Source organism: Amblyomma mixtum, chromosome 3 (assembly GCF_055824585.1).
Source record: "Amblyomma mixtum isolate Tamu chromosome 3, ASM5582458v1, whole genome shotgun sequence".
Lineage (NCBI taxonomy): Eukaryota > Metazoa > Arthropoda > Arachnida > Ixodida > Ixodidae > Amblyomma > Amblyomma mixtum.
This window is the reverse complement of record NC_143014.1, coordinates 100,362,101-100,374,649: the sequence shown is the minus strand read 5'-3', so window position 1 is coordinate 100,374,649 and position 12,549 is coordinate 100,362,101. Positions and strand designations below refer to the sequence as shown.

At 50.7% G+C, this 12,549-nt stretch overlaps 1 protein-coding gene and 1 long non-coding RNA gene across 3 annotated transcripts in view; one reads left to right on the top strand and one right to left on the bottom strand.

The window, feature by feature from the left end:
- Window positions 1–7,928, bottom strand: part of LOC149351153 (uncharacterized) — a 419,022-nt gene extending 411,094 nt beyond the window's left edge. For both annotated transcript variants that reach the window (XR_016289491.1, XR_016289492.1), the window contains exon 1: window positions 7,385–7,928. This is a non-coding gene — a long non-coding RNA (uncharacterized LOC149351153). The remainder of the gene's footprint in view (window positions 1–7,384) is intronic.
- Window positions 7,929–8,449: 521 nt separating this feature from the next.
- nenya (RING finger protein nenya) overlaps window positions 8,450–12,549 on the top strand; it is a 43,299-nt gene continuing 39,199 nt past the window's right edge. The window contains exons 1-4 of the mRNA XM_089576975.1: window positions 8,450–8,558; window positions 8,626–8,687; window positions 8,761–8,823; window positions 8,967–9,023. Of these exons, the coding sequence (XP_089433101.1) occupies window positions 8,450–8,558; window positions 8,626–8,687; window positions 8,761–8,823; window positions 8,967–9,023 (291 nt within the window). The remainder of the gene's footprint in view (window positions 8,559–8,625; window positions 8,688–8,760; window positions 8,824–8,966; window positions 9,024–12,549) is intronic.

The window sequence follows — 12,549 nt, the reverse complement described above, 5'->3', positions numbered from 1 at the left end:
GATCGAGTCAGCCCCGAGACAATGGGACTTTCTTTTTTGTGCACCCCTTGGCTGGTGCTACAGTCCCTTTAAATAGCATATCGACAGGAGGTTTTAACGTCCCGTTGGGCAGAAAATTCGGCGGCGTCGTCGATGCTGTGACGAAAAATCCCCAGGGTGAGCCACCTAGGTCGCGTGACCTTGTGGCGTCATCACAACCATCATCACACCGTACATTGTAACCAAACTGACCACCGTGGCAGTTAAATTAGTGAGTGAGAGTGAGTGAGTGAGTGAGTGAGTGAGTGAGTGAGTGAGTGAGTGAGTGAGTGAGTGAGTGAGTGAGTGAGTGAGTGAGTGAGTGAGTGAGTGAGTGAGTGAGTGAGTGAGTGAGTGAGTGAGTGAGTGAGTGAGTGAGTGAGTGAGTGAGTGAGTGAGTGAGTGAGTGAGTGAGTGAGTGAGTGAGTGAGTGAGTGAGTGAGTGAGTGAGTGAGTGAGGCGGAAATACTTTTATAATAGCTGTTCTTTCACTGTCGTTCCGGCTTCTGGTGATGGTTAGCGCGAGTTTTCGAACGAAATCAACCGACGATGGAGTGATCATATTTCAGTTCTCGTATGCTTCACGTGATCTGCAACTTGCCTATGACGGTGGATCACAACCGCCTTTCGGCTGCTCAAGCCTAAACCTAAACTGCATGATAGTAGAAATTCAGTTATAAACTATTTACCGCATGCGGGCGAATTTCCCACGGTGGCACATATTTCCCGGTGTCTTGTGCGTTATTCCGATGAAATAAGACGCCACAATAAGTTTGGTTTCCACACCTTTAAGCCGTAGACAGCGCAAGAAACTGGTGATGGCAAATTGATGGCAAGGATCTCCGTAAGTATTAGGCTGGCTGCGACAAAAAATGAAGTGAAGGAATGAAAGACAGGGGCCATCACTCTGAGAAGGAAAGTTATCTCTGAGGGGTGGGGCCAACACAAGTCTCCGTAGCCCTCATCGGTGGACAAAGATCGTAGGAGGGCTTGCCACTTTTTTTTTTTTTTGTTCTAAGAACATCTAACCGCTCTAGGCGGAGCGGATAACGCGGTCCGGGCCAGGATTTCTTGCAAACCCGTGCGCTCATGGCAAAGATAACAACAGAACAAAGATTCCTCCGCCACCTGGGCCGCAACAAAGCCGGAGGAGGGCCACACATCTGTCCCCCGTTCTGCTGCACCCAGGGCACCGAACGAGCCCGCGAGGCACACACGGGCGGGGGGAAACGGAGCGCATCAATCACGCCGCCAGGGGGCGGATGTCCCGGCCGCCGCGTGCGGAACGACGAAAGAAAAGGCGCTGCAGACGGAAAACTCAGCGGAGCGGCCACTCGTGTGTCTCTCAACTGGCCCTCCGGGCTGGTTAACGGGCCGCCCCAGAACGATTATCGGCAGGCAATGACGCGCTCCAGAGGTGCGCCTTTTCTCGCGAAAGGGATAAGTCAGTGTGCTCGGCGAAGGACGCCTTGCACCGGCCGACGCTAGGATGGGCTGCTGAAGCTCCCTGCGATGCTTAAATGATCTAAATCGACGTCTGACACTCACGCAGCTGCTCGCGAAGCTGTGCTTCTAGTCTCCACCACGTCCCACACCGCCAGACAGGCCGTGGCCAGAGGCTCGCTGCTAGACGGTGTGGGCGGCGACGCGCGCATTTCTGCGCCGCCAAGGTCTGCAGCCGTAGCGTGGCAGCACACTGGAGCGCGGCCTGTAGGGCAGTTTCATTCAGGCCGAGATGCGGAGCAGGGGTCGCGCAAACGCGCCCGCCTGCCAGTAGACCGCATGTGGCCCGCTCGCTTTCGTGTGAGGAGGCAGCCGCCGCTGTTTTTGAACGACAACTACGAATAGTAGAAGCACGCTAATTCGGAAAATCGGATAATTCGGACACCACGCCCGGTCCCGTCAAATGTATCTACTATTCGATGGTGTGAAACACTAGTTAATTGGGAGGAATTCGGTCGCGCCTCGTTTAATTAGGACATACGGCGGAGCTGGCACGCGCACGGGGCACCGGAGATGGGGTGATGAAGAGAGGGAGTGAGTGAGGTCTGGCCACTATAGTACGAGTGGCACTGGTGTCCAACCAAAATCTAAAGGCACCGTACTCACTGACATGATGATCAGCCGATAAGGTAAGATGGGATGATTTATTGTTTTGTGCTGAGCTCCGCCATTTTATAGTTTGCGTTGCGTACACGTCGAGGACCGTGCTGCCAGCGTTGTTCGTGTTATCGCGGAGGCTGTAGTCGTTTGCGTTGAGCGCTATGAGCGTGTACGCAGGAGCGCAGGATTCTTTTTTCTTTTGCAAGAGGGGGGGGGGGGGGGGGGCATGTTGATGACCTCAGCTTTCTTGAGGACATATGTGTTGGTTCATCAGACAGCCTACGCCCACTGCACAATTAGGCGGAACTGCGAAAAACAGTTCTTGCCACGGAAATTTGTCGCTCGAAGCAATCATTTACTGCATATTTTTTCAAGACATATAAGTATGTTGATGTCCGACACTTTATTTGGTAATCGGTCCCCGCCGATAATTCGAATATTTTCTCCGGCCCCGTGAAATCCCAATAAACGGGGTTTTCCTATATGTGCGACAACAAGAAGACGGAGCATAACCGCCGACTGACAAAACTTCTATTATGAAGACGCGGTTCGGCCATGGCCTCGTCGACCATTGTCGCGTCGACTATACCATCATTGGTAGCAAGAGCTCGCGCGCCAACCAGTCCGGCAGCGCTCACTTGTAAAATAATTTTTTTTTTTTTACGAATCTGCCACAAACACCTAAAAACTGCTGGTTTTTGACGAGCGTCAACACATTTTGCCAGTTGGCTGCCGCACCCAAGCTCGGGCAAGATTTCCGCTGAAGTGTATCCGATCGGAAAGAGCGGGTCCTCGCGAGACGAGCGTTCGTGCATGCGACCCTAGCCTCCACTGTCGGGTTTGAGCCCGCGATCTGCGGATGTCAGGTCGATGTGAAAGAGCGAGAGAAGAGGTCGTGAACATAAGAGATGACTGTCTCCAGTCGAAGAAAGAGGCGAGCGACGAGGAGGAACGAGTGCGAGCTACAGAGTGAGGCTGTCGCTTCACACAGAGCCTCTTCACACCTTGCCGTGTGCTGCCGCGAAGGGAGAGCAAGCGCGGAGCCCACTTTGTGAACCGGCCTGAAGAGGAAATAACGCGAAATTTTCCATTTCCCGCAGTCTGTCCGTCTGAATGGTGCTCATCATCGCGCTAACCGACACGACCCGAGCAATACACCAAGCCACGGCTGGGCATTAACTAGTTCGCTCCACGGTGTGCGAAAAATGCCCCCCCCCCCCCCCCCCCCCCCCCCCCCCCCTCCTACCCGGACGAGCCCTGCCATCACCAAAGGCGTAATAAAGTTACAAGCTTCCGCCTGCCTGGTGTTCGGCTTCTTTAGGGTGAAATGCTTGGGAAATGATTCTTCGACCCTACCTTGAGTTGAAGAAAAAACCTTGTGCCATGGCGCTCTTTGACCACGGTTGCCCTTGCGCCATAAAAAAACATCATCAACAACAACAACAAAAAGAGAGAACACTCCCCGTGCGCCCTGGTACCGTAATAGATGAGAACTATCCAACCTCTCTGAAACCGAACAAGTAGCGGCAGGGGCGGATTTATGAGCTATAGGCTTGCTTGTGCAGTGAGTTCCCATTAGCTCAACGCATTTCTTGAACTTTACTGGTCCAAAAAAGGGGGGCCACAGCTATTTTCTCATCAGAAATTTCCCGCCGCCTCCTTTCCAACCACCCCCGGGTCCCAGCAGGAGCTAGCTGGCATCAGCAATCGAAGAAACAGAGCTCTCGGCACGCGATAACGGCTTGTTAGTGGCCGCCGACTTGGCTCTCGTATCGTTGGGATTATGGCCAGCTCCGTACCCTGGTCAGTCACGAGCGTTCTTCATGTGCGATCACATTTCTAAACTCGGTACCCGATACAGCTCCCAAACGATGTACCATTTTAGCGAGACGAAGAGTCCCATCAGGTGTCTCCGCAACTTCCAGCTAACAACGATGTTTTTTTTTCTTTCATTTCCTTCAGACAATTACATACACCGCGGCACATCTTGGCTCCTTTGACTTATTATGAGCGGGAGCGGAACAGTGCGTCACCTCTGCAAGTGGCCCCGCTGTGAGGCCAGGCACCGCGTACGCCACGTGCAAAGGTGCGCGCCGTAGACCAGAAACCGTCAGACGTTCGGCTCCAAGAGTTCCGGGCTACTCGTGTGAACATTCTCCGCACAGTATGCCCAAGATGAAGAAGCGATGTCGGAATGAGCACGGTGCCCCACTCGGTGCCCCGAACGAGGCCCTCGGTTTCAGGAACGACGAATATAACGTCAATGAATTGCCACAGGTGGCAGTTAAAAAAAAAAACGGTTTGAGGGTTGGTGACGGAAAAGCAGGCAAAACATTAGATTGTAGGACTCAAGTTCGCTACAGACTAAAAGGTTGCGGAAATTCATAAAAAGGAGAGTGACGTACAAGAGAATAATAATTGAAAAATTCCGCCAAAGAATGATTTGGTTTGGTTTATTGGGGTTTAACGTCCCAAAGCGACTGATGCTATGAGAGACGCCGTAGTGAAGGGCTCCGGAAATTTCGACCACCTGGGGTTCTTTAACGTGCACTGACATCGCACAGCACACGGGCCTCTAGAATTTCGCCTTCAAGAAATTCAGCCGCCGCTGCCGGGATCGAACCCGCGTCTTTCGGGCCAGCAGCCGAGCGCCGTAACCACTGAGCCACCGCGGCGGTGAAGAAATGGCTGGAACCTGGTGGCGCACGCCACATCTCCATTGCACCGTAAAAGCTTGAATCATTCTGCGAGCGTGGCTGACCGGTCATTACAACTTTAAAAAACAGCAGTTGATAACAATGTGTCACGGTCCACGGCGTACTGTATTACTCCGCTAGGCAGTCAAAAAAGGAAACGAAATCAGCTTTTTAATCTTTAACTTCATTAAGCAAGCCAGGAATCCAAATTCTAGAGCTTTTAAGTTTTTCCTTGTGAATTGTTCAGGTGACAAGAAAATTTTAAAAACGGACTACTTTTTTCTCGTGGAGGAATTCTGTGCACGGTGGCTGAATGTGGGCGGAGCTTCGCTGCAGACGTAAGTTGTATCCGACTATAGCCGATGATTCGTAGCAGCAAAAAGCGGAAAACAGCTCAACTTTTGAGACAAGGGCCAGAAAAGGGGCGACCACCACCGCGCTGACTTCAACTGATCAAAATAAAAATCAGTCAAAGTCAGCGCGGTATGGTTCGTCCTTTCTTTGGTCCTTGTCTCAGATGGTGCGCTCTAAACACCCATACATCCATGCGGGATATGTGGATATGTTCGAAACCCTCACATTTCTTTCACGACCAGAAACGACGAGAGAAAGGTTTATTTACAAAGCACAGGTCGGCCTAAGCTGCACTCTTCAGGCTTGATACAGTGGCATTTGACGGCCGGCCGACCTCCACGACACTTCAGAAATACGCCAGGCACAGTGAAATAAATCAAATGCGAAACCCCACCACAGCGTATGAGGGCACGTGCAGACAACAGCTCGCTCATGCAGGAGGCATACCCTTCACCATGCGGCGCGCGTGCACGGAAGGGCTAAACCAAACCAAATGCGCACAGCTATAAAAACGACCGTTGCGAATATGTTGTCTACGATCGAGGTTCACTGTCACCCCGACTTTTTCGTGCCGTATGTTTTCCGTCCTCAGTGTCGCAAGGAGCGCGTGGCACAGATGTCTGAGAGAGCAGAAGACCGGCCGTACACGACAGGGATGTCCGGAATGCTCATCTGACGGCGTGTCTAATGTGAGTGCATATATGCAGTACTATGCTAAGGCTTTCGAAGCCCACGCACGCACACATAAATGAAGGCATCCGACACCCTCTTCTAACTGCGAATGGGTTTGCACAGCCAGTTGACCATGCGATCAACTGCAACAAAGATAAGGCCGATGTTCAAACCAAAAACTTAAAGCAGGAAAAATACGTCTCTACTCACTACGAATAATACGTACGCCTTCAGCACATACCGCACGCGCTTCCGGCCCAAAATGTTATGCGACGCGTACAGAAGCTAAACCGTGCAAGGGCTAACGTTCGGGAATCCGCTTGCCTCAGCCTGGCGTGGCCACGTAATAAAACCACGGACGCCGATAAAATATAGTTTATGCCCCCCAGACTCAACGCGTGAAATATGAACAGCTAGCGCTTTAAATAGATGATCACACCTCGTTAGATTATTCGTGCACAACAGCGCATTTCACGAAAGTTCTCGGTTATACGCGTAAAAAAAAACAGTGCAAAGCTTTTCTGCGGAACAAGACGTAAGTGTACCGCAGACGTAAACGCAAAGCGCAACAGCGCCTCCTATCCCTCTGCTGGAGCGACCATCGTAAACTACCGCGCAGCGTTTAGTGTCACCTGATGTTGGGTTGCACATAACCCAAGAGAAAATCTTGGTTATGCGCAAGTTGTAGTCTAAACTAAGCCACCATAACCGTATTTTTTTTTTTTAATGAAAGATTTCTCTTCTTGCAGCCTTCACCGCATAACACAGCGGCGAGCGCAGCCTGTTTACGGCGTCTGCTACGCGCGCTGCGAGCGCCGAGCGTAGGCGTATCAGTCGATGGTTTCGAAACGGACACCAAAGCAAACTTAACACACCCCGCAAACCGACACGGAAGCAGGCGTGAGCAGCGCTCGCTAGCGCTGTCCAGGCAGTCCGTCTCGATTTCCGTTGAATCCCTACTGAACGAAATGAAGACGAAACAGCCTTTTTTTTTTCTTTTCTTTTTTTTTTTTGCCCCCGGCGATTGGTCTGGACGCAGCTCACACTGGGCCAGGATATCGAAAATAGCACCCAACACTTTGACAGTAATTTTTTACGCTTGTATTTTAATAATAACCTCTTCATTTCACGAGTTTCTTATTTTCTCGCAACTTTTTCGTCGCTTGCAAGTCTACAGACCAGTTTCATCAGGGGAAATCAAACTAGCCGTCTTGGCCGAGTTGGCAAAAGGGAAACGGAACACCAAAGACGGGAAACCAGAGAGAAAAAACAACAAAAAAAAACGAACCATAGCAAGGCCATCAAGCCGAGCGACCGCCTTCTCTCTCTCTCTCTCTTTTTCGCCTTTCATTGTTTTTTCGGTCCATTTGAAAGGCTCGACGTCCGCGCAGAGCATACTGCAGCGCGCATCATCCCTGGTCACGATGCTGGCAGCCCGTGCAGAGTTGCAGAGAGCGGGTAAAAATTTCGAAAGAATAAGAAAAATGTTGCGTGGACAGGACAGCAGCCTAAAGAAAGACAACAGCTGGAGAATCACTCACCGTGAAAGTCGGCGTCTTCGTAGCCCGACGCACTGCCGCGGCCCGTGGAACCGTAGCGGCGCTCGGCCGAAGCGTCATCGGCGAGCAAATTTTTCTCGGTCTTGGACACCGTAAACCGAGAAGTCATTCTGCTAATCGGTAGTCCGCAACTGCTATGTGAGAACTTCTCAAGAGTTTGCGGTGTCTCCTTCCGTCGATGCTCGCAGTACGGATGTCTCTCCGCTCAAGCGCTCGGTCACACTTGGGAGCCAAGCACGCACGCACACACACACACGCACGCTCCGCTCATACAACGCGCCGCGCGCCCGACGGGCTGGCCGTCGCTCGAGTCCACCGCTGGCGCGATCAAAATTCAGATCTAGCCGCTAAAGAGACCTTCAAGTTCAGCGGAAATCGTCAATAGCTGCTCTACTGCTGAGGAACAAACTTTCCTCGGCCGCGCCGAACTCCACCCGGAGTTTTATTTGACTGATGCCGCTCGACTGGCGAAGCACGCTCCCGGAGCTCTGCTCGCCCGCTCACAAGCAACAGACCTCGCACCGCACTCTGCTCTCTGTCGTGGTACGAAAGTGAGGCGCAGCGAGCGCGGCCGATACACTGTTGGCGCGCGGAGCCGGTGAAAAGGCGATGCGGCAGGTTCCGGAGCTCTGCGCGGCAAATACGATTTGACAGAAGCATTGAGTCATGTATTCTCTGAGGTCATTATGAGGCTTTCAACGTATTTTTTATTCAATTTCATGTATAAACAGGGTCTTGGTAAATACAAAGACGTGAAACGAGCCAAATAGACAATAACCTCTTAGCAGACGACACTTCTCCGACGCTGTTCATGAACATTGCTTGCTAAAACCTGGCTTCATTCGTTCTCCGCGTTTGAAACCGATAAGCGGCAACGCTGCTCACGAGACGCAAAAAAAAAAACTATTCCCATTCGCATGCTTGTCTAGCAGTGAAGTAGTGTGGTTAATAATAGTTATATCAACACTTATTGTCACTAGGGTTGTGTATCTTTACTCCTTCAGGACGTCGTCCCATCAGCCCCGAGGTGTTGACAAGAAACTTTCAATGAACAAGTTGGTTTATTGCAACAACTGCTTTGCTCAGCCAACTAGAACATCATTGTTCTTTGTTACAACATGCGCACATGTCTTCTGCCAGGGTTGCAAAGAGGACTGTGAGTACATGCTCTTTATTAACGCGGGAAATGAATTTGAATTGCTCGGTGTTGTCCTCCTGCTCAGGCACTCGAACCAAGTGCAAGATTTGCAACGCCGCATGTTCAACTGCCCCCTTGAGTCAGAATGTATGTATCCCGACTTCTTGTGCGTTCAGCACAAAAATAAGGGCTTCTCACGTTGTGACTGGTTCTCTTTCAGATGAGCGCCGATGTTCGCGAACTGTTCAAAGACCCCAAAATCGTTATGCAGAGGGCAATGATGGTAGTAACTTTCGCGATCACATATTTCTAGGGAAAAATGCATGCAGTATCAAGACCTTATTGTACTCGGGTGCTTCTTTATTGTCTGCTTCGATAAGAAACCCATCGTTTCAGCTGTACTTCTTTTTTTTTTCTGCTTGCTAGATCGCCGAATTCCAGGTGTCGCAGCTCTCCGGGCTATCTGCATACCTGAGGCAAGAGGTACGAGCAGAAGGCTTTCTAACTTTATTTCGTGTGCTTTAAGATTGCAACTCTCTGTACAACAAAAAGAAGCAAGATGCAAATGTCTCATGGGGAGGTGGAAAGCTCGGTGGACAAATTGGCTTTGAGGAAAGGAAAGGCGCAATATACATGTAACTGTACCTCATCTCGGTGGACGCCACAACTGCGCCGTGAGGGAAACGGGGAAGGAGGAGTAGAGGAAGAGAGAATGAGGCGCCGTACAGTGGAAGGCTCCGGGTAGATTTGGTTTGGTTTGGTTTGGCTCATGGGGTTTAACGTCCCAAAGCAACTAAGGCTATGACAGACGCCGTAGTGGAGGGCTCCGGAAATTTCGACCACCTGGGGTTCTTTAACGTGCACTGACATCGCACAGTGCACGGGCCTCTAGAATTTCTCCTCCAAAGAAATTCAACCGCCGCGGCCGGGATCGAACCCGCGTCTTTTGGGTGAGCAGCCGCTGAGCCACCGCGACGGCCTAGGGTAGATTTTCAGGAGGATGTGCACCGGCATGCGACAGTGAAGAGCGCTGTGAGGGAATCGTAGGTGACCCTAGAATTACTTGGCTGAGGGGTTCTGAATGTGAGTAAAAAAAACTGCACGCTCAACGCGCAGCAGCGGCAGCCGCGTTGGGGCTCTGCAGTGCGTAAAGAATTGACACCTCTCAGCTGACACCTCTATGTATTGTGCTAGTTGCCTGCACTGTGCAACCTACCACTTTGATGAGAGAAATAAATAAATTCGCAAACAAATCCGTGACAAACATGCACATGTCCTAAAATTCAAAATTTTTCAAAGACCCTGGTGAAACGCTTCCAAGTTCACATGCGTTTTCAGCAGGCCCAACAGAATGGCATATGTCTCGGTGACAATATCTTTACAGCAGTGCTCACTAGGAGTGAAACGAGTGCGCACTTTATATAATGCCCACACACATGGCCTTCGAGATTGGGTGAAACGAGAGGGTTGGGCAAGGTTTGGCAAATCCTGCCTTCATGCCGATATCGGAGGCTGAGGCTCAAACTCTTCTCCCTCTCATCAGTTGAGAGCTGGCGCTGAATTGTTCGCGGTTGCCATCGGTAGCGAAAGGTAATTCTCCTATGCGTACGGCGTATGATGGTCATAGAGTTTAAAATACTGACTGCGTGTTCATTAGTGGAGACCAGCGCTGCGTCTTTTGACAGGCGCACCTTTAATTCCATGACCGCATAGAGCCACCGCTAGCGCTTTGCTGTTTCGCACGAAAACATTCGCACAAGTAACGAATGAATCACACGAATATCCAAACTCGATTCAGTTTTCAACTACAATATTCGCATTTGATTCGGTAGCAAAGCTAGACTATTCGTATTCGATTCGGTTTGTAAAAAGTACTATTTGCACGACTCTGCGAAAATGTTAAAATGCACGGTTTTAAGCCCTGCAGAGAGACGAGTCATGACCGCGGCGGCTGCTCTCCGATGGAGGCAAGATGATGCCCGTGTGCTGTGCGATGGCTGTGCACGTTAAAGAACCCCAGGTGGTCGAAATTATTCCGGAGACCTCCACTATACGGCGCCTATTTTTCTTTTCCTTTTTTCACTGCCTCCTACGTCACTTACCTCTCGGCGCGGTTCGGGTGTCCACCGAGATGTGAGACAGCTACTGCACCTATTCCTTTTCTTAAAGCAAGCTATTATCTGTGGTGTTGCATCTTATACGTCCGTCGCCATGAGGAGAAGCAGGATCCTACTCACCGCGCCATGCGGTCGCTTTTGCCGCTTCCACGGGACCGCTGCAGCCGAGGTGCCCATAGAGGCGCCTTGAAGCTAAAATTGCATGCGTACAAAACCATGATAAAGATGACTGCGGTTTCGTGGCTGGAATTTGGCTTAACTGAGCGACTAGCATACTCGTAAAAGCATTACTCCTAACTGGCATCTGAGCGGTAATTAAAGCGCCGTGTGAAAAAGAAAGAAAAAAAAAACACTGGAACCAATTAGACTTCCAACTGGTTCCAATGTGACTCGAATGATTGGTTCCTACAGGAATTGTTGCTCTAGTTGGATAGTCCAAATGGACTGCCAGTTGGACACAGTTGCATAGGTCGGCACACCCACTCATGAGTGCACTCATATCGCCTCACTCACACTCACGTCTGTGAGTGTGAGTGTGAGTGAGTGGTCGTGAGTGTGAGTGCGAGTGAGTGGATGTGAGTGAGGGTGGTCACGAGTGTTAGTGCGAGTGAGTGGTTGTGAGTTTGAGTAGACGTGATTGTTAGTGCGAGTGAGTGGATATGAGTGCCGGTGGTCATGAGTGTGAGTGCGAGTGAGTGGATGTCAGCATGGGTGGCCATGAGTGTGAGTGTGAGTGAGTGGATGTGAGTGTAAGTGGAGATGAGTGTGAGTGCGAGTGAGTGGATGTGAGCGTAAGTAGAGGTGAGTGGTGAGTGGACATGTTTGATGAGCAGATGTGAGTGGCAGGGAGTGGTTGTGAGCGGCAATGAGTGGTTGTGAGTGGACGTGAGTAGCAATGAGTGGTTGTCAGTGGACGTGAGTGGCAATGAGTGGTTGTGAGTGGACGTGAGTGGCAGTGAGTGGATGTGAGTGGTGGGTGGACGCGACAGCGAATTCGGTCGCGTATGTTTCGCGACGGCGATACCCGCTTAGCTATTTTCATGTTGTTGACAGCTGAGGGAAGCAAATATTGACTACTGAGGGCGCTCGAGGCAGCATAAGGCATCATGCTCATATCTTTGGACAACCGAAGCAGAGGATTCCGCTGCCACAGGAACGGCAATCTTTCGTTGCATTTGTAGTTCACCATTGGCACGGGCGCATACCCTTCGCGGATGCAATGAGCCGCTACAAGTTTTGTGGGATCCTTTATCGAATTTCGCATTGCCAGTCCTGAAAATATACAGAGGTGTATCTTGCCACGCTCCCCGCACGGCTCGGCCTCATATACACAAGAGTTACGATGCTTACTGCTGAAATAACGACTGTCCGCTTCTTAGCAATAACTACCGTAAGATGGGATCTCAAGTGGTGCAGTGGACTCTTAGGTTTTTTTTTTGTGTGTGTGCCCAGGTGTCTGCATTGCAGAGCTCTGCTCTGGCCGTAATTTGTTGATAGGGCCGGACCCACGCAAAAGCCTGACCTACTTGGCGCCTAAGGTTTGTCACTGGCGGAGTGAAATTGAAATGAGCTTGTGAGATGCGATTTTGCTTAATTTTCGTGTTTTTAGTGAAGTAAGTGGATTAGCTTCTGTTTGCACGCATCGATTTCTGCAATCCTACCCACACTGATATCTGGACAGCATAAGGTATCCTCTGAACCGTACACTACGATTTGCTCTGAGAACTTCTGGATAGCGCTTTTTCCCAGTAAAGTCCTTTCGCTTCAGAAGGGCGCGCACTACAAAATGGCTCACAAGTTACCTGCATACGCTTTCTTCCGCGAACGACGTTGATGAATAATCACGTGAAATGTTAGCGCCCCTATCGCCACACGGATGCTCACGTGGTCTC